This window comes from Triturus cristatus, chromosome 9 (assembly GCF_964204655.1).
Source record: "Triturus cristatus chromosome 9, aTriCri1.1, whole genome shotgun sequence".
NCBI lineage: Eukaryota > Metazoa > Chordata > Amphibia > Caudata > Salamandridae > Triturus > Triturus cristatus.
In genome coordinates this window covers 731,566,323-731,591,033 of record NC_140592.1, presented here as the reverse complement: position 1 = coordinate 731,591,033, position 24,711 = coordinate 731,566,323, and the positions used below count along the sequence as shown (strand labels likewise).

General features: G+C 44.7%; 1 protein-coding gene and 1 long non-coding RNA gene across 6 annotated transcripts in view; one reads left to right on the top strand and one right to left on the bottom strand.

Annotated features, from left to right (window-relative positions):
* TAF6L (TATA-box binding protein associated factor 6 like) overlaps positions 1 to 14,273 on the top strand; it is a 140,675-nt gene extending 126,402 nt beyond the window's left edge. For all 5 annotated transcript variants that reach the window (XM_085625948.1, XM_085625949.1, XM_085625950.1 and 2 more), the window contains 3 exons: positions 9 to 141; positions 1,156 to 1,284; positions 10,455 to 14,273. In XM_085625948.1, coding sequence (XP_085482074.1) covers positions 9 to 141; positions 1,156 to 1,284; positions 10,455 to 11,219 — 1,027 coding nt within the window. In that variant the 3' untranslated portion in view covers positions 11,220 to 14,273. The remainder of the gene's footprint in view (positions 1 to 8; positions 142 to 1,155; positions 1,285 to 10,454) is intronic.
* LOC146798632 (uncharacterized) overlaps positions 1 to 24,711 on the bottom strand; it is a 118,842-nt gene that overhangs the window by 30,544 nt on the left and 63,587 nt on the right. The window lies entirely within an intron of this gene.

Sequence of the window (24,711 nt, the reverse complement as noted above, 5' to 3'; positions counted from 1 at the left end):
TTCTACAGGACCCATGGTGATCTAGTCAGTGGTCTGTACCATCAGATCCTGCTCTCACTACAGAAAGTGCTGGTGGATCCTGTGCGGCCACTCTGCTCTCACTATGGGGCTGTGGTGGCGCTCCATGCACTTGGCTGGAAGGTGAGCCCGGTACACAGCCTACTCGCTAGGGAGATACTCTCTCTCTTGATCATATTTATGTCCCTCTTTCTTGGTCCCTCTGTATTTTTCTCTACCTCTTCCTCATTCCTCTTCTCTTTTTCCTCACCCACTCCTCTCTTAGACATTTTTACTATAAAGCTATGAAAACTACTGCATTTATTTTGATCAGCCACAAGTGCCTGAGTGACAATGGTCGCAACCTCTTCTCCACTTGGGGTCTGGCTCATGCTGCGTCTTGACATTTTTTCGCCCCTGTAACAGCATCTCTGTCCCTCACTGAGATGCTCATACTCTACCCCTCTTACTTTTCATATAAATGCATTTAGCACATTTTCCAAAGCGATGTATGAACATTTACGTAATCAGTATAAATCCGTAGACATATTTTTGATTTGCACCGGAGGTCTTCAGGGATAGCTAAATGTAGAAAGCGGACCATGAGAAAGGACTGAAAATTAGAATGAAAGACAGCATGGCAAACAGAAGGCTGTAGCGAATTCCAGTGTTATGGGTCACAAAGCCCAAGAGATGGAATACAAGAAAGAGGGAACAGAGAACAGCAAGGTCCCTCTACAGTATGTACAGGCAAAACTAATTGAATAGTCAGGAACATAGATACCAGAGTGGCAAGGTGCATAAACCTAGATATTTGAAAGTAGTTAACAGCAGATGGACAAAATGGGTTGGGCTGTAATTTATGAAGTAAGGTAAACAAATGTAAGATTTGTTAAACTGATGATGTATCTACTCTAGCTGTCTCTCCATTTTCTTTTCCTGTCATTCTCTGTCTCTCCCTGTCTTTTTTACCCTCCCATGCCTCTCACCCTTATCTATATGTTCCTTTTTCTCGTTCCTCTCCCTCTCCTTTCTCACGCTTTCTATTTCACCCTCTATGTCCCACTGGTGACTTTGTTCGGTCTTTCACCTACTTGTGTATTTATGTACCCCTTACTGTGTTTGTTGCCTCTGAGACTTCCTATCTTTCTCTTGTAGGCTGTTGAGTGTGTCCTGTATCCTCATCTCGCCACATACTGGCCAAACCTGCAGACCGTTCTGGATGATCACTCCGTATCCAACGCCCAGGTGAAGGCAGACGGGCACAAGGTGTATGGAGCTATTCTGGTAAGTGATAGAAACCCAGACAAGACTCTCCCAATGCTCTCAACCTGACATGGAGAAATTTTGCACCATGAAGCTGGTCTGGACTTGCATGCTTTGCAAACTTCTACCAGTTAGTAGTTCTACCCGGTATAGTGTTAAAATATTTTAAAACATAACTGGGGCATCTGCAGAGGGATTCTCTTTAAAAGTCCCTTGTGGATACAGATGATGTCATCAGGAACCCCAAAACCCTCTTGTTTCACCTACATTTGTTAAATCTTTTTAACTTTGAGTTTCAAAAAAAGGTTAACAGGGCAACGTTATCTCGTGCAGCAACTAGCTATAAAATGATGTTCATTGAGGAGACATATTCATCACAAAACTGTCATTCACCACATTTATTTAAATTTCACTTGTCCCTTTAGCCATCTCACACATTAGAGAATGATATGGCCCCCGGACACATGTAGCTGCCAAGAAGGATGAAGGAATAATGAAGGGTAAAGGGGGAGGTAAAGGAAACGTGGGTTACACAAAGGAAAGGACATATAGTGTATAAGAGGCAAGGAGAATGGGCAGTGGGTTGAGGGGACAGGTGGGCACAATCAAGTATTGTTTGGGGTGGGTTCATAAATGAGAGCGTATCAGAATAATTAATTCTTAATAAGTCCTTCAGCTTTTACGCCTGTTCACGCCATGATAAAGTCATTGTGGTCTTTCTGTGCTAACGGGCGTGGTGCAGATCTCTCAAGACATTGTTGGAGCAAGTGTGCTCCTAACAACCGGCAGGCACCATAGGGGTTCTTTGGCAGTCGGGGTGGGCTCTTGCAGTGAGTCCAGGACATGATGGGCTTCCATTGTGTTCAAGGAGAGCATCTCTTGCATCCTTCATCACACTGAGCTTCAGCAGCTGGAGTGTCCTTGCTTATATGCAGTTAGTGTGAGTGGTATGAAATGCCTCCTCTGTTTCTCCATTAGGGAAGACATAGACGGTGTTGCCTTTAAGTTGTATCATTCCTCTGCATCTCGCCGTTCACAATACTTGATCCTTTGTATCATTCCTCTGAATCTACATGATAGTAGGACCCCCACCCCTTTTTTCTGCTGACTGGATTGAGGATTTGAGCCAGAAACAGAAACATCACTTTATACTTGCAGTCAGTTCTTTTAGTAGGGTTTTGAACTCCTGTCATCCAAGTGGATATGCTGGATATATATATTGGTTTGTCTGTCATGCCAATTAGTGAAAGGAAATCTCTGGTTATGCGGCGAGACAACCCGCTTAACATGGAATCTAATGTGGCACATAGCACCGACAAGTAGAGTTCCTCTCCTTCTTTCTCCGTAGAACCTCCTTTCCCCCTTATTGTTTGACTGCCTTCTTCATCTTTTTCTTTCTACAACTTGCGTATATGTGACCAACAAAATGTATCTCTCTGGCCGTCCTGTGTTTTCCCCCAAACGTTTAACTTTATAATTCTGCATTGAACTTCTTAGATCCATTTTTGGAAATTGTAGGAGTGGTTAGCTAATGTTTACCCTACACCTACCTCCTCGATGAGAGGCCTTGGACAGCTTGACCCGCGCTACCACTGAGAGTCCAGTGCTGAAGGGGTACTTGGCCCAGTTGCTCACTCTATAGTAAGTCAGGCCCGCGACATCAGAAGTAAAAGGCCTATAACACCATGGTTGAGCAAAGTAACTCCTGCTTTCCCCGTGGCACTCCGAAATGGGGGTTTGAAACCACCTCTTCATAAGTCAGTCACCACTGTGTAAAGTTAAAGAGATGCGAATCCAGGACAGCACCAATATAGCCGCCATCTTTGCAATCTCCGTCCACATTACATGCAGCCCACTGTTATCAACCCAGTACAGTCTCCTGTCTTCTACACCATATGCAGTAAGTTAATTTTACATCACTAAGTTTGCCTTTAGCTGTCCTCTGTGCTGTATCTCGTCACAACGCTTGTTGCGCCTCCAAAACACCCCACGCACACTGCAGGTGATACTCATCTGCTTCCTAATCTTCATTTCTTTGCCCTAATGGTAGCCTGACACTGCAGCCTTCAGTCCTGAAAATTTAAAGGCAAGCTGCGACAGGAAGAGACAGAGCGTAGCCAGGGGAGAACTTGCTTGATAGAGCTCAGTGGAGTCGATGTTCTCCAGCAGCCAACCTTGATTCACCCCCTCCCCTCCCCCCACCCATTGCTCACCTTTGCATTTGGTTGAGCAATCAGCTGTTATTCACATTTTGCAGAAAAAAAATCTTGAAGAACAGTTAGATGATGCTGTGGTCAATGGCAAGATATTGTCAACAGTGAGGTCTACATAGCTCTTAATGTTTTTGTGAATTGTTGTCTTTCGGGTGTATAAGGGGTGGGGAGCCACGAAAGAAGCACTTTTGAGAGCTTAAGCTTTTTGGCCCCTGTGCATCAAAGATGGCCTTTCCAGATGTTGACTGTAAAGGCTATTGCCATAAAGAGCACCATTGACTTAGGAGATTTCAAATGTGCATTTAAAAATGCTGAATACAAAATCAATGTGTTCTGCTGTGAGTGATGCACAAGGCTTCAAAATCCAAGGTTCTTCTGATATTAAATCAGGGGCCCACTTTGAGAAGAGTGGAATTGGTGCCAAATATGTTGCTATTGACTGCTGTGGCTAAGCTCAAGCAATGGGCTTTGTCCTCTTTATGCATCTTTGTTGCCTTTGATTATACTTAAGGAACTGGAAGTTGTAGTGGAGGACAAGGAAGAGGCCTAGTTTCCTACTGATTCCTGGGATATTGAAGGGTTTATATCAGGGGGAACCATCCAATAAACCCATTGCCGCAAAGTTGCATGCCTACTTGCACAGCACTATTTCAGGGATCGGAAGTGCAGTATATCACAGCCTCCTCAAAGTAGCTTTGTGCTGGAGACATTGAAAACCACTTCAGAATGAATTATATGTACTTCCATTATCTCTAATGAATAACTTCACTGACTGTGCAGAGCCTAAGGTCTTGTCACCGGTGTCTGAGATATTTCATTCTGGAGACATTTGTCACCAGACACTTGGCTACAAGAGTTACTTTGCAATAATATTAATGGCTTGTGATACCCTGTCTCAGACCTTGAGTGTTGGCATATGTGATTAACAGGCTATTTAGTGTCAAAACATCTTTTTGCTAAAGGTTGATTAAGAACTATTAAAGTTTCAGAACAGGCACGGTAAAACAAAGGAGTGCACTCGATGCTTAATTCGTACTGTGTCAAGATAGAGACCATGTTGAGCCTGATGGTGTGAATACTCAAACTCTGAGGTCTGTCTCCAGTGCCATCTTGCTAAAGTCTGGTAACAGACTCCCTCGTCGCACCTGACCTCCTTCCTGTCAGCCAGGCAGGTAGATGATGCAGATTCTTCTGGCTGCTTGATGGACATGGCTGTTGTGGAGACATCAGAATCTTTGTCAGAGTATGGGACTTAGCCCCTTCTCCTACTGAGTACACAGCAGTGTGGCCTGTGATCAGCATTCCTTTGCTGGTGCCTAGGCCTTTCCAGGCATTCAACTCTAATTTGTGAAAGTTGTGCAGGATTCCAGTTCTGGGGCATGCTCCCTATGACCTGTATTAAATCTCTTAAGTAAAAGCTGCTAATTGGCTCGCCAATATCTTTGTTTCACAGTGTGTACCAGGCAGGGAATCGCTAGGGTCTCCGCCTTTGCAACAGTATACTCCGTATTTCTTTCTGCACATTTATTCTCTTTTCCATCTTCTTTAATGCTTGGTTACTGACCTATTATTTAGGACTCCTAAAGATAATGTTCTTGTCCTTATCATTACAGTATTCCATTTTTGCCTTGATTTCCTAGCAGCAGAGTCGGTCCTTTCTTTGGTTCTCTCTGGATCCCTCTTTTTAAGGATCTGATCTACCACAGATACTGCCTCTTCCTTGTTGTCACCCCTGCCACTCTTCCTCGTTGCAAGATGTCTGGCCACTTAAGGACCAGTCTCCTTTTCATTACATAACAGTGTCTATAAAAAAAGCTCCTGACACCCTCAATCACTTGCCTATATGCTGTTCTTTCATTTCCAGGCAGGTAATCCAGAAACCATGTTGTGCGCGCGCTTTAACTGAGTCTTATCCATTGACTTACCAGCCCACTGAAAGCTGAACTTGATTTCACACTCCAAGATTATTTCATCATGGCAGAAAATGCATTGCATGAAAACAAGAGCACTAAAAATGCCTGTTATTCTTCTCTGTCGCAAAAAAATCCTGTTATGCAAACATTACTGCTTCATGCTGACCTCCTGGGTTAGAATCTGCACCATGAGATTTCAGTAAGTGATGCAGATAGTTGCAGCATAGCTCAAGAAATGGGAGACCTTACTACCTCGCCAGAAGCCCCTGACAAGACGCTGGTCTTCAAGCCACAGAGAAAATGTACAGAATTTTAAAAAAACACTCCCTCCCCGACCCCCGCTCACACACCCGTGCACCAGTTATTAGTAAAGGTAACTACAAAAAAATCAAATTAGGTGCCAACACAATACATCAGATTCCGAGGTGTTGTCTTAGACACTGAGAAGGCGGTGCCTTATCGCCCTCCGAAGAGAATATGTTCAGTAAATGAAGTCACATTTCAGACATTCAGGTCTTTGGCAGTGAGAGTTAATACTTTTTGTATTGGTGCACCCTCTACCCCTTAATTAAGGACAAGGACTTTAAATTGATAAAGCGGTGTTTTATCTTGGTGACACATGCATCTTGCAAAAGTAGAGATTTCATTTTAGTCATCTGCATGCACGCGGCAAGTAGACTAGAGTTGTGGCAAACATACACATAACCAATTGGAAATGAGAGATGTAGCACTAATTTAGCTTTTGTTCTAGTCTCAGAATAAGGGAAACATAGTTCTTGACTACATAGACAACAGCAGTACTATATCTTCCGACACGCAGACACTCATTGCAGTCAGCTACTGAAAAAGGCATTAACTCTGTGGCACTGCCCATCCACAATTAGATACGGCACCAGGCACACTTACTTCAAAGAAAAGAACAACAACATAGGAGACAACCTGATTCACATAGTACTGGGATGGGACAATTTATCTACAGATCCCTTTGCAAGAGGTGCAAATGTAGAACACTAAAAGTAAGACTCTAGAAACCCATGCAGTCACTTGGGAGGTCTCTTTTGATCAGCTGGACAATACCGTTTGCATACAGTGTTGTTTTTCTTTTTGCCAAAGATTCGAAGGTTCCCATAAAACTAAACCTGTAAAGATTCTTATTGCTCCATCATTGATCAGATCATATCGGTTTTCAGACCTTGTGCAAATGTCCATGTGCCCATTCATAAAATAAAGTCTAAGAACTTCAACTAATATAAGATATTCCTGCAAATTTGAACCTTCGAATGGGAAAGTTGTGGCGCAACGGCCAGAGAGGTTGATTCCGGAGCGGGGGGCTCGCAGTTCGATCCCCAGCGGCTACGGCTGCGCAACTCAGCATCATGCGACTCTGGGCAGTAACTCACTTAATCTCCCCAACGCCCTTGAGACCCTTAGGGGTGATTAGTTTGCGCTTTGCAAAGAACAGATTTATCTATTTAAATTGGAAATGTTTATGTTATGTTGGATAATTGTTTGGTCTTTTAAACAACCATCCATTTGCATCAACTTTAGGGTAGAGAGGAGATGGAAAAGAGGAAACCGAAGAGAGGAAAGAGGGTTTAGATGAGTAGTGTGGACCAAAATGCATTTTGACTTTTAGTCTGTGATGTCAATTATTGTGTCATATTCCCGTCACTCTTGCGGCTTACATAGTGATCTAGTAGAATGAAGTGGTAATCTTAACTGCCTCTTGTAGAAAACCTTGTGGTTGTTCATAGGTAGTTTTGAAGGGTTCAAAAAGACAGTCTTTTCTGTAGGAGAACCTGCCCTATCTAGAAAGCTGAATACAACTCGTGGTGTCATACACAAGTGAAACATTAACTTCCTATTAATTGGAGCAGTCTCAGCATAAAGAATCAGTATATTAGGCGCATGTGTTACTTACTGATGCACCTTGAAAGTTTTTCAGTAAAATAGGCTAGTGCTATGGACACGCCTTGTATTACTTCATTTGGTATTTTACGAATGATTTTCACATTTTATGATTTTTACATGAACCAGGAACTGCTCTTGCTGGAGTCTCTCAGCACCTATATCATGCAACCCAATGAACCCTACAAACAATTCGGTTCTTTTTGTACCTGCAGAGCATCATACTCCATTGTTTTAGACAGCGTACACCAGTGCATGCTGTTAACTGTCCAATGAGCAACTACTTGCTAATCCAAAACACATCCCTCAAGAGGGAGAGTAACAAATGCTGTGTTCTTGCATTGGCTAAAATATGTACATTCTTTCTCTAACCATCACTTTTTGGCTTCAGATGCTTACCCAGATTCGAAGGTTAGGGAGAAAGACTACCCCAATCTCTTAGGATAGGATTTTTACCCCTAGCCCACCTTGCATGCGCCTTACTATCCGTTACTCAGTGCAAAGAACATAATCAGTTCAGCTTGCAGAAAAATATAATAGGTGTAGCTGTTTTGCAAGTTAGCCTTTGTTACAATGCACTTGGGATCCATCTCTGCTCTCCAAGAGGCAAAGGTGTGGTGAAAAATGAGCTGTTGTTGACCAGAAGGCTGGAGAAGACTATACGAACCAAGAACACTTTAGGTTTATTGCTAGTTTTTTTCAGGCCTGGGCCTGATCTCCTGTTGTCACCTACCATTTTTTTATTTTTTTTTTTAACTTGGAGCCTGATTTAGAGTTTGATGGGCAGGTATCTCCATTGCAAATGTGATGTACGTGCTGTATGCCTTATTAAAGGTGCCGTTGGATTCAACGCACTTGTAATAAGGTGGACGGGATATCTGTGTTTGTGCCGGAGTAACTCATCCGCCCAAGGAAATCAGGCCCTAATTTCAAAATGAACCACTTCATAAATAGGAGTGAGGAATGCATGTGAATTGAAAGCTGATATCCAGCTACAAAACCATCATTACAGGTAACTTGTTTATCTCCCAGTTTTTTTTAGAAAGAAATGACATCTTGGATAGGGTGCAATTTGGTTTTCGCCCTGGCCATGGGACAGAGACTGCCCTGGTGACCGTCATGGACGATCTACAGATGCGAGCAGACAGGGGGCAGTTGGCCATATTGGTTCTTCTCGACCTGTCTGCCGCATTCGATACGGTAAACCATGGGACTCTTCAGGCTTGAAGAGGTGGGAGTGACGGGCACCGCTCTTAAGTGGTTTCATTCTTATCTATCCAACAGACCACCAGCAATAGCTCTCCCCCTTTTCGTTCTCAGTTTTCTAATATACTGCATGGTGTCCCACAGGGATCGGCAATAAGCCCTATCCTTTTTAACATTTATATGAGCCCCCTACCTGCAATCATAAGATCTCATAATGTCAACTTAGTAAATTATGCAGATGATACCCAGCTTATCCTGTCTTTAGAGGGTGAGCAATCGGTTTCTCTAATAGACTTTCATGCATGTCTGCAGGACATAGCAACTTGGCTCAGGGAGAATGCCCTTCAATTTAATTGTGAGAAGACAGAGATTTTATATTGTGCAGCAGGAAGAATTCCCCCTACATTTCCATCTAACTTCTGGCCAACTCCTGCCAGCGTTCCATTGGCTCCCAGTAACGCTGTGCGCAATCTGGGAGTCATGTTTGACAACAAATTGACATTAGAGAAACATGTCAACAAGACAGTTGGAAGTTGTTTCAGTCTGATCAGAGCTTTCCGAAATTTTTTCCCAATGTTTTCCTTGGAGGCCAGAACGCTGATAGTCCGGAGTACTATCCTCGGCAGACTGGACTACTGCAATGCTCTGCTTTTGGATTCTCCACGATATCTGATTGAGAGATTGCAGAGAATACAGACCATGGCCGCAAAAACAGCATTAGGACGATCACAATGTTCCTCTGCCTCCCTGGCACTCTCTGATTTACATTGGCTGCCAGTTTCGCAGAGAATACAATTTAAGGCTTTATGCATTTTGTTCAAGGCCCTGCATGGACATTGACCTAAATCCCTGCAGGAAAAATGTATTTGGTAGCCCCCACCCCCCCCCCCCCCCCCCCCCCCCCCCCCCTCCGGATACTTTGCCCCTCTTCGGCAAATCTGGGGTGGGTGCAGAGAGTCAAGAAAGTTAAATCAGGAGGCCGGGCTTTCTGCACGGCAGCCCCCGCCTCTGGAATAAACTTCCAATGGATATTAGACATATAGATAACATTCTGCAGTTCAGAAAAAGGATAAAAACCTGGCTCTATCCCCGGGTCTGCTCTCCAGTTCCCTGCTAATTCCGCCTGGCAGGGGCTATAGTTCTTTCTACACTCAGTTAACATCTTAACATAGCGCCAGGTTACCCGTAGGTTGTCAGCTGCGCTTTACAAGCAACTGTAATAATAATAATAATAATATACAACCCTCACATTTTCATAGCTGATAACCTTGCACGGACATCACTTTGGCAAGGCCTATCAGACCTTTGAACCATCTTAAATGTGAAGACATGACACTAACTTGACCATATGTAGAATCTGCTTTTCTCTAGATGCTCCGATAACTGTATTGTAGACCTTCTTCAGGCCATTGCTTATTAGAGCTCTGAGCTGTTTGTCACCGATGGCACCAGAAAGCTCAGGTTGTTCACTTCACTTGGTTATCTTGGGCCTAAGACATAAAAGGAAGACCCCATACCTAAACAATGGGCGTCCAGTTTTTTTGTAGATTTTAAGTTTTCAGTTCTATTACCAGGGCTTTGTCTGCTTCTAAATCGATCACCAATGTCACAGACTACTTTGGACAGAGCATGAATTTTTTAATCCACCTGTCTTTGGATAACTTCTTAATGACCTTGATGACTTCTTTCCTCTTGGGCTACACAACATCCCCTTGGTCTCATAGGATTAAATAGTGAATGTGTTTGTGAAGTTATTGTTTTCTAATGTGTAAAGCTATCTAGATCATACATTTCGTGTTAGGAGACTATTTTGGTGTGCTGCTAGGATGCATGAGAAGGTGCTTCAATTACCCTCCTCAAATAGCCACTTGATTTACAGTGATGTGGAAGTAGAAGGGGGAGGGGATACGTGCTTGTGAGCTCACTGCTGTTCTTTGCATTTAATTTACAGGTGGCTGTGGAGCGGCTGCTGAAGATGAAGGCTCTTTCTCAGCCTCTGGCCACGGAGAATACCCAACTAGACCACCGCCGGCGAGAGAGCTCTCCTCGGCTCAGTCCCCTCCAGGACCCACAGGCAGAATTTGGCTTTGGGGTCGCCAGCCACCTGCTCCAACCTGGTGCATCCATTGCTAGTGATCCTCCATCCACCTCGCTGCATGAAATGTACCAGGAACTCTATGACTTCTTTGGAGATAGCCTGTCTATGCGCTTTGGTACAGGTCTAGGCCTCCAGCCAGCTGAGAGAAGCCTGCAAGATCCTAAGCCACCTGATGTCAAGAAAGATCCGGGGCCATTTGGTGGTCCGGGAGGAGATGCAGTGCGCAAGATGCCCCAGTTGACGGCCAATGCCACAGTCAGCCCCCGGGATGCAGAGAGCCCAAAGTCAGACCACACGCCAGGTAGGACAGTTGCTCCTCGTTCTACCAGTGTGCCGCGCTCACGCAGCATCTCCCGCCAGGGCCACCGTGGAGCTGGCGTTCGTGAAGTATTCCAGAAGTCCCGCTTCTCGCCTCGTGCACCACACTTCAGTTTTGTAATTAATGGGAGGCAGATGGGGCGCCGCTGCAAGGGCCGTGTCTTTCAGACAGCATTTCCTCAGCACCACGGCCCCAGCCATGTCTCCCGCTATGCCCAGAAGCTGCCCATGATTGGCCGGACCAGTAAGCCAGTGAAGAAGTGGACTCAGTCTGAGACATCCCTATACTTGCCCCTCTGAGGATGCTGCACCATGACTCATTGAATTCTGGACAGTTGCATAGAAGCTTTCAACTGCACAATCCAAAGTCAAACTGTGGAGGACCGTCTATGGTCCAAGATTCCCCATTGGCTATTCATTGTTCCTTTTTCTGACAATCACTGAAAATAACGTTTTTTTTCTCTGCTTACTGCATGTAGTTTTTGCATCATGGCAACTGGAATGTGGCAGCGACAAGCCCATACCTTTTTAGGCAGCCAAAAACGCAATTGTAAGGGTAACGCTTCTGTTCATCAATGGGCTGCAGGTGCATTGTCAAGAGCTGTGTTACAGTTCTAATACTAGAATGCAGGATTGTGCTTTATAGCAAGCACTATTTGTCAATCCTAGTACTGGAGCAGCAGGCGGTGCAGCATAATGAGTTCATTTGCTGACCTATGCCACAGGCGCAGGAAAGCGCGGACTGCTCTTATTTCAAGACTGAGGTTAGAATTCTATGTATGCCCAGTACTGGAACATTGAACGATTCATCAGGCAGGATTTAAGTGCCTGTGTAAAACATTGTGTGGGCTGATCTAGAGTTGAGCTTTGATTAGTCGCAATGGACTCCCTCCTTTCTGGAAGTTAAAAGGCTTACTAGAATATGACGCGACATGCAGCATACAAACTTTTAGCACTCCCTCGTTGAACGTTGCTACTCACTGACAATGATGTGTTTGAGAAAGTCACAAAGCTGAATACATTGTGTGTACGATGTTAACCCAACCTTCCAATTTCTACTTGGTATACCTCTCCCTATGAAGTGCTCTTGCTTGACGAACATCCTTGCAAATAATTATTGAGGGTGTCTGTATCTACATTAGTGTTAGATGTTTGAAGGTGTCAGCGGATGGGACATTTTGGTCCCTCGTGTTTCAGCATAAAAAACAAAAAATGCTGCTGAAGCCAAGGGCGTTGTCTTTTAACTGGGAAATGTGACCCTGAAGAGAGGGAGGTGAATTATGTTCTTAAGAATGAATCGTTATGAGGCCTGCCAGCCAGAATGACTGCTAAGCAAGAAGGACCATTTGTAAAACAATCTCTATGTTGGAAAACCTACAACTTTAACGACAACCAGATGCAATCTTTAAAAACATTCTTCTCAGTCGTCCCATTAGAATTATCCTGTGTAAACTGCATCATTTTTTCTCCCTCGCCTTCCGTTAAAAAATTTAATTTAAACTGCACTGTTCCTATACCTCTTTAAAGAACCCTATTGCCTTCACTTAATTATAGGGGCCGGTAAAGAGGTCAAGTCAACGAAATGGAAAAACATAATATTTGAAGGTTACTATAGATATTTATATATCTATAGTAACCTTCAAATCTTATAATTTTTTTGCATTTTTGCATTTCTACATCATTGGAATGGTGTGGAGAGGAATCAGAGGCCCAGTTAAAGGCGTTATGTCGACACGCGTCTGCCATATCTGCTTTTTAATTGAATAAAATACTTTCTAAAAACTCACGGATCAGATAGTGGTTCTTGATTTTCCTGGAGTGGTGTTGCCGTGAACCTGTTGAGGAAAAGACCAGCAGCGGCAATTGACTGCAGGTTCAACTGATCAAGAAGACACTGATATTCACAAATGTGAAACTTTATATTATTTTATGTGTATGTGTGTGCGCGTGTGTTCAAAAAACACCCTGGTAGTTTCAAATTGGTGAATACCAGTATCTTCTTGATCAATTGTACCTGCAGTTTTTCAGGCTACTACATCTTATGTTTCACTGCTATCTCACCAAGTGTTTGCCTGGTGGCCTGCACTTCTTCTTGCTGCTTAATGGTATCAGGACTCTGGTCATAATTTAAGTTTTTAAATCCTGAAGATAAAGGCCTTTGTTATAAACTTTGCTGTGATCCTTCCCTCTGACAACATGGCAATGCTGATTTTCTTTGTAAATGTTTAGGCGCTCTTATGTTAGCGATTCGAGGATAATTTGTCTATGTGTTCGACTTTTAACTTATCATTTTTTCTACCATATTTTGCAAGAAATCTGTTGACACCTAATGTGACCACTCCCTCCGGTGGGCTGGTCTGCATCTTGGATTTAAGCCAGCCATGTTTGTAGATTAAATTTGGAAGACTGGTACCAGAAGAAAGGACACTCTTGATTAAATGCTATTGTGACAAAGATATTATAAAAATATGGAATAAATGTGAAAAATTGTCGTTTTTTGTGCACGTGTAATCCGATGCTGCTTTTTGTATGATGTATTTTGTAAAAAAAAAAAAAAAACAAGAGAGTGAATATTGTTTTGGATTGTTTTTGTTGCTGGATGATCTACTCATTACACTGCAACAATAAAAAAGATGCCTTTCTACGTATAAACTGTCAATGCACCATTTCTGAAATTTTCTGCAAAATAAATGTATTTTGAAATATAGCATAAAATCCTTCTTTTAGCTTAGCAATGACAAAAGGTCGCTTTTCTTTTTCTTAACTCTTGTGCACTGTGTTTGGTGTTCTGCTCCTCTCACCTCCAGCATCCTGGGGCCATTGTGGAGACATACTACAGGCATGCTACATTTAGGAGCCCAATCTGCATCCCAACCTCGTTTGCTCCTAAGGAGCTCCATCTACTCTAGCACATTGATGCTTATGCTGAAGGATGACGCAAGGCCAGCTGCTATCACTGCTAGATTTGATCACGATGAAATCTACCTCCAATTTGAGATCCAATGAAAGATACAAATCTCCACAAAGTAGCTAGCTCCAGGGTACATTTATCTCTAATATTCTGAAAAATCTTTGATTTAGCTAATCTAGAGGGCGAAGCAAGGGAGAAACTGAAATCTTTTGAACCTCCTCTGAACTTTCCAACTTGTATCAGTAGTATACATAATGGTATTGCATTCTGTCCAAAGCTTGGATGTAATGAAAAGGTATCCGTCAACACCAATCTCTGGTTATCACATTCTTACAAAAAGGTTCGCGAACTTGAGGCAAACAAAAGAGTTAGTTTGGCAAACTCAGCATGTAACCATTTGATGTACCATTTCATCCTGCTAAAATAAACCTACTCAAACCTAATTTTTGATGCTGTGTGCTTCTCTCCGGCTGTAGCTTTAAGTACTCTTTAGGAGTCCCATAAAATGAGAATTGGACACCCTTCCTCCTTTAAGGAAGAATTTATTGTGTCCAAGGGCCAAGAGTTACGGAGTCCACCAATAGAGCAAGTGCGGATTTGCACTTGGAGCAAATGCTGATTTGAACTTGAAGCACTCTTAAGCATTGGGGGTACAACATAGGTCAACAAGGGCCAGATTAGTGAATAGCATTTTTAGTACGTCCCTACTATTACTTCAATCAAGCACTACAAAATGCCGTTTGTGACTATGCCCCTCACTTCTAAACTTTGGCATCTGGACAACCATACCCTCTCCATGAGAACTCCTTCAAAACGATCCTATGTCCTGTACAGACTCCACCTCCACCCAGGGTCCCAGAACTGTTCTCCTTCATGGATCAGGAGCAAAAATGTGAGACGACTCGTTAGGTCAATCTAGAGGTTCTCATATGTAAACATCTCAGATAATCACTGTAAAATGAAAAGGCTTGGGCAGGAATTAGAAAAGTGTATAAATTAAAAAAAAATCATTCAAAAGAGATGTTGGCTATAATAAGTAGTAGAGACATTAAGAATTCATAAACTAGTTTTGAATGGTATGGCCAGCTACAAGACTTGGTGCTGTATCGGTAAGTTGTGAGCAGTGGAATAACTATATTTTAAAATATATGGTGGCCAGTCTGAAGATTCCTCTAGCGGGCTTCAATTTAACGCTATTCCTCATTAATGGCAGCTTTTACTTTAGAAGATATTTTGAAATCGTTAAAATTAAAGAGATGATAAGCCTAGATGGCTCGGAAAATGAGGTTATCAATAGTACAGCCACCCTGATTTGCTTCTGGCCGAGACTCAGAAACCTGGCAGTTTTAAGTCCAGGCACCAAGATATGAGCTTAAAGATTTTATTTTTCAGTTTTGTTGAAGGCACAGAATATAAAAAAACTTAAGTCCAACTTGGATGGTTTTTTTTTAGTTTTAAATCACTGTTTAACACCACAGGGACTACTATGGCCTACACTTGGGGGTTTAAAAAAATCTGGAGTCATTATTGAAATGTCTTCCGCTTCTATCCTCGAGCACTTGTGGTAAAGTCGGAGTGGCCACTGATGAACCTGCATATGAGAACAGGCATTGGCAAAGTCAGTAGGGCTCGCCTATGTGAGAGCTATTGGCTTTGCCAATGTCTTTTGGTCATATTGTACAGGAGCGTGGCTGCTGTTTAGCGCACCTAAAAGTTAGTGAAGTAGAGTGGCACCGAGGAGAGGGTAGTGGACTAAAGTGGAATGATGTAGAGTAGAGTAGAGTGGTGAAGCATAAAGTATAATGGTGTAGAGTGCCATAGTGTAGTATTATGTGGTGTTGAGTGACGTAGAGTAGATTCGTATAGCGTGTAGTGGCATAGAGTGGAATCGAATGGTGTAGAGTGACATTGTGTAAAGTAGCATAGAGTGAGGTGACAGAGTGAGGGGAAATTGAGTGGTATGGCACATATACCTGGGTTTAAGACCTTTGTTAGGCCAGCAGTACCGGACAAACAGGGTCGGGCTCAGGGGGTTGCTCACTTTAGTAAACCTTGCACTGAATTGTGAAGCAAAAGAGTTGGTTACTAACAGCCCAGATATTTTGGGGATCAGGCTTTCAAATGGGAAAGGCCAAATTGTTGACATTTATAATGTTTATGCTAGGAGTACAAGAGGTGGTAGCTCGTCGACTCTTAAAGTTTTGGATATTATATTGGGAGGCAGGAATGTTAGCCATCCACTAATAATCGGTGGTGATTTTAATATCACATTTGAACCACTTGACTGGGCCGAGTCCATTGACGTGACTGAGGAGGACAAAGCCTGGAGGGTACCATCTTTGGAATTACCCCCAATTAAAAAATGGTCACAAGCCGCCCTCCAATTGAATGCAATAGGTTAAGGGCCACTAATGGGCGAACCAAACTTTGGGGTGGTGGTATGACCTTTATTGGTACAAAAGGTTCAGTGGTCTTTAAACTTTTTGATGCCGAGACCCCCCATCAACATTTTTTAGGCATAAGGACCCAACAAAAATTTCTAAAACCTGGAACTCTGTATCATTGACAACCATAAATGTTTACCAGAGAAACGGTCAATCTGTGGTTGCACCTCTTAACACCCAAATATAGCAATAAGCAACAAAAAGGTGACCAGCACAGCTCTACAAATGGCCTTCTACTAAGCGTCAACACCTGTTGCTGCTTTTTATTAACTTTTGAGTAAATACGTTTTTTTGGTTAAAATCAGCAGATTATGTGGCAGATGATGGATTATATGGCAAATGCGACAAATCTATAATCATGCTAAAATCTCTGCGGCCTCACAATCTCATAATTCCAGTGGCCCTTGGTATAATAGCTGTAATGCATGGTCTGCAACTTTATTGCACGGCACTAGAGGAAAAGCATATTATATTTCATGGGATACTGACAGCTTGGCATTTACAGCTGCATGTAACTGGATTTGGCTGAACATCGTTCATCATATTTAAAACATACATATATTTTTTAGGTCTTTCACCATCCGGTAGCTACATATAAAATAACAGGCAGCTTCAATGAATAATGGATACATTTTAAAAAATTGTTACTCAGTGGGAAATGCCTTTGTTTTATACTTGCATTGCACACAGTATAAGATAGACTGCTACAAAATGCGCAAAATGTTTTATGATAAAATGGTGCTTCCAAAATATATGGGCTGCTTTCAAAATATAGGGGCTTATTTATAAGCCCCTTGCGCTGAATAATTTTTTATGACGCTCTGGTTGCGCAGACCCATATCTATGAGGCCACGCAAAGTCATTTTGTGTGGCATTTCATGGACCCCTACATATGGTGTAAGGCAACGCTGCGCAAGTTGATGTGTTGCCTTACACTGCGTCAGGGGGGTGGGGGCGTTCCATGGGCGTTGCGGTGGGTTTTTCCATGGGTTTTGACAAATTCCCAGATTTACAAGCATCTGTAAACCTGAGGATGCGTCAAAACTGTACGCTGCCCCCGGAGATGCGTAATGAGGAGAAATATCTGTTCGAGGCATATGAGCTGCAGATCACACACTGAGGATAAGATCGCCATCTGGTGTTGGGCTCGGATGATTGCAGGTTGTTGTTGTCTTCGGAAGAAGCCTTTGGTCACGAGGATGGTGACTCCTCCCCTGGACAACAGTGCGCATGGGCATCCACTCCATCGTCAGATTGTTTTTTTCCGCCATTGGGTTCGGATGAACTTTTTTCCGCTCCAGCAGAAAACTTCTAGCAATCAATTTAACTCCTTGATCTTCATTCCATCGACGTCGACATCAACTCGGACCGGTTCCGCAAGCGGCTGATGGACAGGACACCCTTCAAGAAATGCCCCCAGTGTGGAGCGAAGTTCCCCCACAGTGACCACCACGAGGTTTGTAACCTCTGCCTGTCGCCGGAACACAACGAGTCCACCTGTCCAGCTTGTTCCGCTTTCCGTTCGAAGAAGACCCTCCGGGACCGAAGAGCTCGACGCCATATTATGGCCAAACCAGCTCCAGAACCGGAGGACATCTTTGCTCAAGATGTTCCCGAAGACGACACCGAAGACCTCGAGATCGTGTCCGAGGCCGACGATTCGGATGACCTCATCACTCCAGGGCAGCGTGTGAGTACCACCCCCCCTGCCCCTGCCCCATCCAAAAAACCATTGGTCAAGACTCCGCCAGCTGGGCCCAGTCGCGACCGGAAATCCTCTTCAGAAGCCCCGCCCTCGGGCCCGGCTCCGAAGACATCTAAGCCTGTAGGTGGCTCGGGCTCGAGCAAACCTCACCTGATTGTGCCTTTAACACCCAAAAAACCACTGTCGGCACCGAAACAGGCTCCAAGACCGAAATCTCCTTCGGCACAGAAACGTTCCTCGGCACCGAAGTCTCCACCGGCACCGAAACGTTCTTCGACATCGATGCCTAAAAGTCCCTCGGCATCGAAGCATACATCGGCACCGAAGCATACATCGGCACCGAAAACTCAGTCGGCTCCGAAAAACCCATCGGACCCAACCCATCCTTCGGCACCGAAAACATTATCGGCACCGAAAACTACGCCCACACTGAAAAAAGCTCAGACAGACCCGAAGCGGACATCGCAGCCCCCACCTTCGGAGCCAGATGAACTTTTTCGACCAGATCCTACTCAAAAGCGGATCTACATCAATCCTGACACTGGACATGTGACTGCCATCCCATATAAAAAGCGGAAGCTGGACATTACACCTCCCCCAGCTCCCATACGGAAAAAGGACTGTGCCACTTCACCACTTCGTCCTTCCTCTCCTGTATTACCTTCTAACCCGTCCCCCCCTCCTCCTCCTGATTCTCCTTTACCTTTACCTTTACCATCTCCCTGTCATTCACCCCCTCCACAGGATGATGATTATGACTTAGGGGGAGGGGCGGACCCTGATCTCTTTAATTATCCTGTTGAACCTACCGACCCGTTTACTTTGCCAGACACAGCACCGGTAGATGACTGGTCTTACCCAATACCTGACATGCCTGACCCCACTACCTACCCCTCCAAGCCCTCCCCTCATGATGACCACCTAGGGTTTGGCCAACTGATAAACAGGGCAGCAACATTCCATGGTGTCACTATGCACACAGACCCCCTTGAGGAGGATTTTCTCCTCGATACCTTTGAACAGTCACAGAAAACAGTTCATATACTTCCCATGATTAAAGGGGTTATAAAGCATGCCACTGACGTCTTTAAAGACCCTGTCCGAGCGAGGGTTCTCAACCCCCGCATCGAAAAAAAGTACCGACCAGCCCCGCAGGACCCTGCATACATTAAAGCCCAGCTCCCTTTAGACTCCTTGGTCGTATCAAATGCCAGGAAGCGCGTTAACTCACAGACTACTGGAGAAACGCCCCCCCCAGACAAGGAGTCTAAGCTTTTAGAGGCCTCAGGAAAACGAGTCGCCGCACAGGCGGCGAACCACTGGCGTATTGCCAATACCCAAGCCCTGTTAGCCCGGTATGACAGGGCACATTATGACCAACTTGAGGACCTCATCCAACATCTGCCTGAACCCTTTAAGTCCCAGGCCACTGACCTCATTCAAGAAGGCAAATTAATATCTAATGCCTCCATTAAATGCGCCTTAGATGCGGCAGACACTGCTTCTAGGGCGGTCAATACTAGCGTCTTACTCAGACGTCATGCCTGGCTCCGTATTTCCGGTTTTAAACCGGAGGTTCAAACCGCAATCCTAGCTCAACCTTTTAACCAGGAGCAGCTATTCGGCCCTGCAGTGGATACTGCATTAGAAAAAATGAAAAAGGATAATGAAACTGCCAAGTCTATGGGAGCACTGCAGTCTCCTCAAAACCGGGGTTCATTTCGTCGCTCCTTTTATAGAGGAGGCTCCAAAAACACATCAACTGAGACCACGTCCACCTTTAAAAATTCTGGACAAACATCCCCTAACAGAGGTTATTTCAGGGGAGGTTATAGGGGAAACAATAACAAAGGTCGAGGGCGGGGCAACAACAACAACACCCGCACCTCACCAGCCACCAAACAGTGACTTGCCACCACTCCCCCCAGACCATTCCACTCCTGTCGGGGGGCGACTCCAACAATTCCTACCTGTCTGGACTTCCATCACCACAGACAGATGGGTAAGACAAATTATCCAGTCTGGCTACTGCCTCGAACTCATACAATCCCCCCCAAACATACCACCCAAACAACGTCCAATGTCCTTACATCATCTCTCTCTCCTCAAACAAGAAGTTCAATCCCTGTTACAAAAACATGCGATAGAACCAGTTCACCTTCAACATCAGGGAAAAGGGGTATATTCTCTATACTTCCTCATTCCCAAAAAGGACAAAACACTAAGGCCCATACTGGATCTCAGACTACTAAACCAGTATATACATTCGGATCATTTTCATATGACCACTCTCCAACAAGTCCTCCCACTGTTACAACAGGGAGACTTCCTTGCCACATTAGACCTCAAGGACGCATACTTTCACATCCCTATGCATCCCGCTCACAGAAAATATCTACGATTTGTGGTAGATGGGCAACACTATCAATTTACAGTTCTCCCATTCGGAGTAACAACGGCACCCAGAGTGTTCACCAAATGCCTAGCAGTCGTGGCAGCGCATCTCCGAAGACAACAGATCCATGTCTTCCCCTATCTGGACGATTGGCTCATAAAAGCCAACACATACCAAAAATGCGTACTCCACACTCATCGCACAATTCAAACTCTCCACGATTTGGGATTCACTATCAACTACCCCAAATCCCACCTACAACCCTCCCACTTACATCAGTATCTAGGAGCAACCATAGATACCTCCAAAGCCATTGCTTATCCCAGCACCGCCAGGATAGCCAGTATACAAAATCTCATCTCTCAATTTCAAACTCATCCATCTCTTCCAGCAAGAGTATTCATGCAGCTCCTAGGCATGATGGCGTCATGCATCTCCATAGTCCCACACGCACGACTTCAAATGCGTCCCTTACAGGAATGTTTAGCACAACAGTGGAACCAAGCTCACGGACAACTTACCGATCTGGTGTTGGTGGACAGTCGCTCACTTCGCTCACTGAAGTGGTGGAACACCATCAACCTGTCCAAAGGGCGACCGTTCTTAGAGCCTCTTCCACAAGTTGTGCTAACTACAGACGCATCTCTCACAGGGTGGGGAGCCCACCTCCTTCACCATACCACTCAGGGCAGATGGACCAGTCAACAAAAACTGCTCCACATCAACCACCTGGAACTCTTAGCAGTGTTCTTAGCACTAAAATCCTTTCAAGTTCACCTCAAGAACAAAACTGTCCTCATACGCACAGACAACATGACGACAATGTATTATATACAGAAACAGGGAGGGACACACTCTCTCCAACTGTCCCAACTGGCACAGCAAATCTGGAGATGGGCAATTCCCCAAAACATCTACCTGTTAGCAGAACATCTCCCAGGGATCCACAATCAAGTGGCCGACCTCCTAAGTCGCCACACACAGCAAATCCACGAATGGGAACTACACCCCAAAGTTCTACTCCCCTTCTTCCAAAAGTGGGGACAACCGGACATAGACCTGTTCGCCACTCCCGAAAACACAAAATGCCCAACCTTCGCCGCCAGGTTTCCACACCCACAGTCGAAGGGCAATGCCCTATGGATGAACTGGTCAGGCAGATTTGCGTACGCCTTTCCGCCTCTCCCACTAGTTCCATTTGTGGTACGCAAACTGAAACAACAGTCACTAACACTAATACTAGTGGCTCCCACTTGGGCACGTCAACCGTGGTTCACCACACTTCTGGAACTATCTTTAGTTCCACATCAAAGGCTACGCCTCTCCCCGGATCTATTAACCCAGAACCATGGAGAAATCAGACACCCAGATCCTCAAACACTGAACCTAGCGATCTGGCTCCTGAGGTCTTAGAGTTCGGATACCTCAATCTCCCTCCAGACTGTATGAATATCATAAAGGAAGCCAGACGCCCTACTACTAGAGCGTGTTATGCCGCGAAATGGAAACGATTTGCCATCTACTGCGCTAATAATGACATACATCCATTGGATGCTTCCATCCAAAACATCATTTGCTATCTACTACACTTGCAAAGATGCAATCTAGCGTATTCCTCTATACGTTTACACCTAGCAGCCTTGGCAGCCTACTTGCAAAATAGGCAACACCTGTCCCTTTTTAAGGTACCAGCCATCAAAGCGTTTATGGAAGGTCTCAAAAGAATTCTTCCCCCAAGATTGCCACCTGCACCAGTGTGGAATCTCAATGTGGTTCTAACAAGACTCATGGGTCCCCCATTTGAACCTATGCACAAATGTGAGTTGCAATTCCTAACTTGGAAGGTAGCTTTCCTTATCGCAATCACTTCCCTGCGCAGAGTAAGTGAAATACAAGCCCTTACACTAGAGGAACCGTTCTTACAACTACACCGTAACAAAGTGGTTCTTAGGACAAACCCTAAATTTCTTCCAAAAGTGATTTCCCCTTTCCACCTTAACCAATCAGTAGAGCTACCAGTCTTTTTCCCAAACCCAGACTCCGTAGCTGAAAGGGCCCTACATACCTTAGATGTCAAAAGAGCCTTGCTTTATTACATCGACAGGACAAAACCCTTTCGAAAGACAAAACAACTCTTTGTTGCTTTCGCACCACCACACAAAGGCAACCCGATCTCCAAATCAGGCATAGCCCGGTGGATAGTTAAATGCATCCAAATATGCTACCTCAAGGCTAAACGTACACTTACAGTTCCCCCTAGGGCGCACTCCACGCGTAAAATAGGGGCTTCTATGGCCTTCTTAGGTAACATTCCCTTAGAAGACATTTGCAAGGCAGCCACGTGGTCTACCACGCATACCTTCACTAAACACTATTGTGTTGACGTGCAAGCCAAACAACAGGCCTCCGTGGGCCAGGCTGTCCTAAAAACTTTATTTCAAGCTGTTGCAACGGATACAGGCGACCACCGCTAAGGGGAAGCACTGCTGTATAATCTATCCTCAGTGTGTGATCTGCAGCTCATATGCCTCAAACGGAATATGCTACTTACCAGTATGCATCTGTTCTTGGCATGTAGAGCTGCAGAGTCACACACGCCCTCCCGCCTCCCCGGGACCTGTATCTGTTCCAGCATCCGTCTTACTTAGACATTACACATGGACATCCTTTCTTTCATTTCTATACACTCCATCTTTTCCCATCATGGCGAAAAACAATCTGACGATGGAGTGGATGCCCATGCGCACTGTTGTCCAGGGGAGGAGTCACCATCCTCGTGACCAAAGGCTTCTTCCGAAGACAACAACAACCTGCAATCATCCAAGCCCAACACCAGATGGCGATCTTATCCTCAGTGTGTGACTCTGCAGCTCTACATGCCAAGAACAGATGCATACTGGTAAGTAGCATATTCCATTTCTCCTCAATTGTTTCCTCTTTCTTTGTGTGGCACACATAGAAAGAGGAAAAAGCCTCCATGAGTTTTTTTTGCGCAGAAAGGCAAAAACAATCCTGCAAACAATGCAGACACCCTTGCACCACGGTGCAAGGCTGCCTGCGTTGGCGCTAGGCACCAAATTGTGTGCAGCCAGAAAGGAAAGGAATGCACTGTATTTTATAAATGCAGTCCAATCCTGCCCTTTTGAATTGGCATAGGGCAGCGCAGCAAAAATACTTGCGGAGCTGCCCTACACCATTTCATTGTAAATGAGGCCCATAGATGTTAGTAATATCTAGACCCTATGTAATGCATTTTTTTTTTAACATAACTGTCCCTTCAACACATTCTCAGGGATAGTAAAAGCTATCTAAATACAATGACAATTAAAAGCAAGCACTTCACAGCTCAGTTAACTCTGTGCACCACCACTCAAAACGTTTCAAGTGATTCAATAAATGAACTTCAACAGCACTCTCCTTTCCTGAGAAATCAAAGCCAGGCAGACAGTTAAACACACCTTTCTGCCAGTGTACTACTGGCCTGAAAGAAATGCAAATGTGCACAACGAGTTAATCTGCAAATGTAAAGGATTTGCAGATTAACTCGTTGTACACATTTGCATTTCTTTCAGGCCAACAGTACACTGGCAGAAAGGTGAGTTTAACTGTCTGCCTGGTTTCTGTTTCCCAGCATGACAGAGTCCCTGAATACCGCTCCAGGGAAGGCATTTTAACGACCCTGTCTGGAACGTTTTCTTTTAGCAAAGGGAGAGCGCGACCCCCTTCCCATGACTCCACGGCCCCCCTGGGGGTCGCGCCCCACAGATTGAAGACCTCTGGTCTAGTTGGATCGACTACATACTAGTGGACTTGACCCTGTGGCCTTTAGTACGTGATATGTTTATAGCACCTGCTTTTGACAGCGACCACAACTCTCTGCATTTATCTATTAGCCATCTATGGGGGAGCCTTGGGAAGGATCACTTTGTTCCACTGAGTACAAGGGAGTTGCTTGTCACAAATGGCATGCGTCGACTTAAATGGCCCACGGTATTGGCAGACGAAGTTAAAACTCAAAAGATTAAAGAAGCCCTAGTTGAGCATCTAGTAGTATTCGAAACAGCGAGTAAGGATCCGCTCTCACAGAATACCTGTAGTGTTCTCAATAAGGTTTTATTGATCAATTGGCCTGCTTTTTAGGTCTCGGCTAGCGATGGCTGCGCTTGCGCAGTCTCGCTCGCGAGAGATAATGACTTGGGAGAAGAGGGGCTTGAACCCGCCCCTCTTCTACCCTGTTCTCCATTGGCTGGCCTAGTAAATGCTGGCCAGCGATTGGAGAAGAGGTCCCGTCACTCCAATCCTGCCCCGTCCTTTTCGGATCGGGGGGCGTGTTTTTT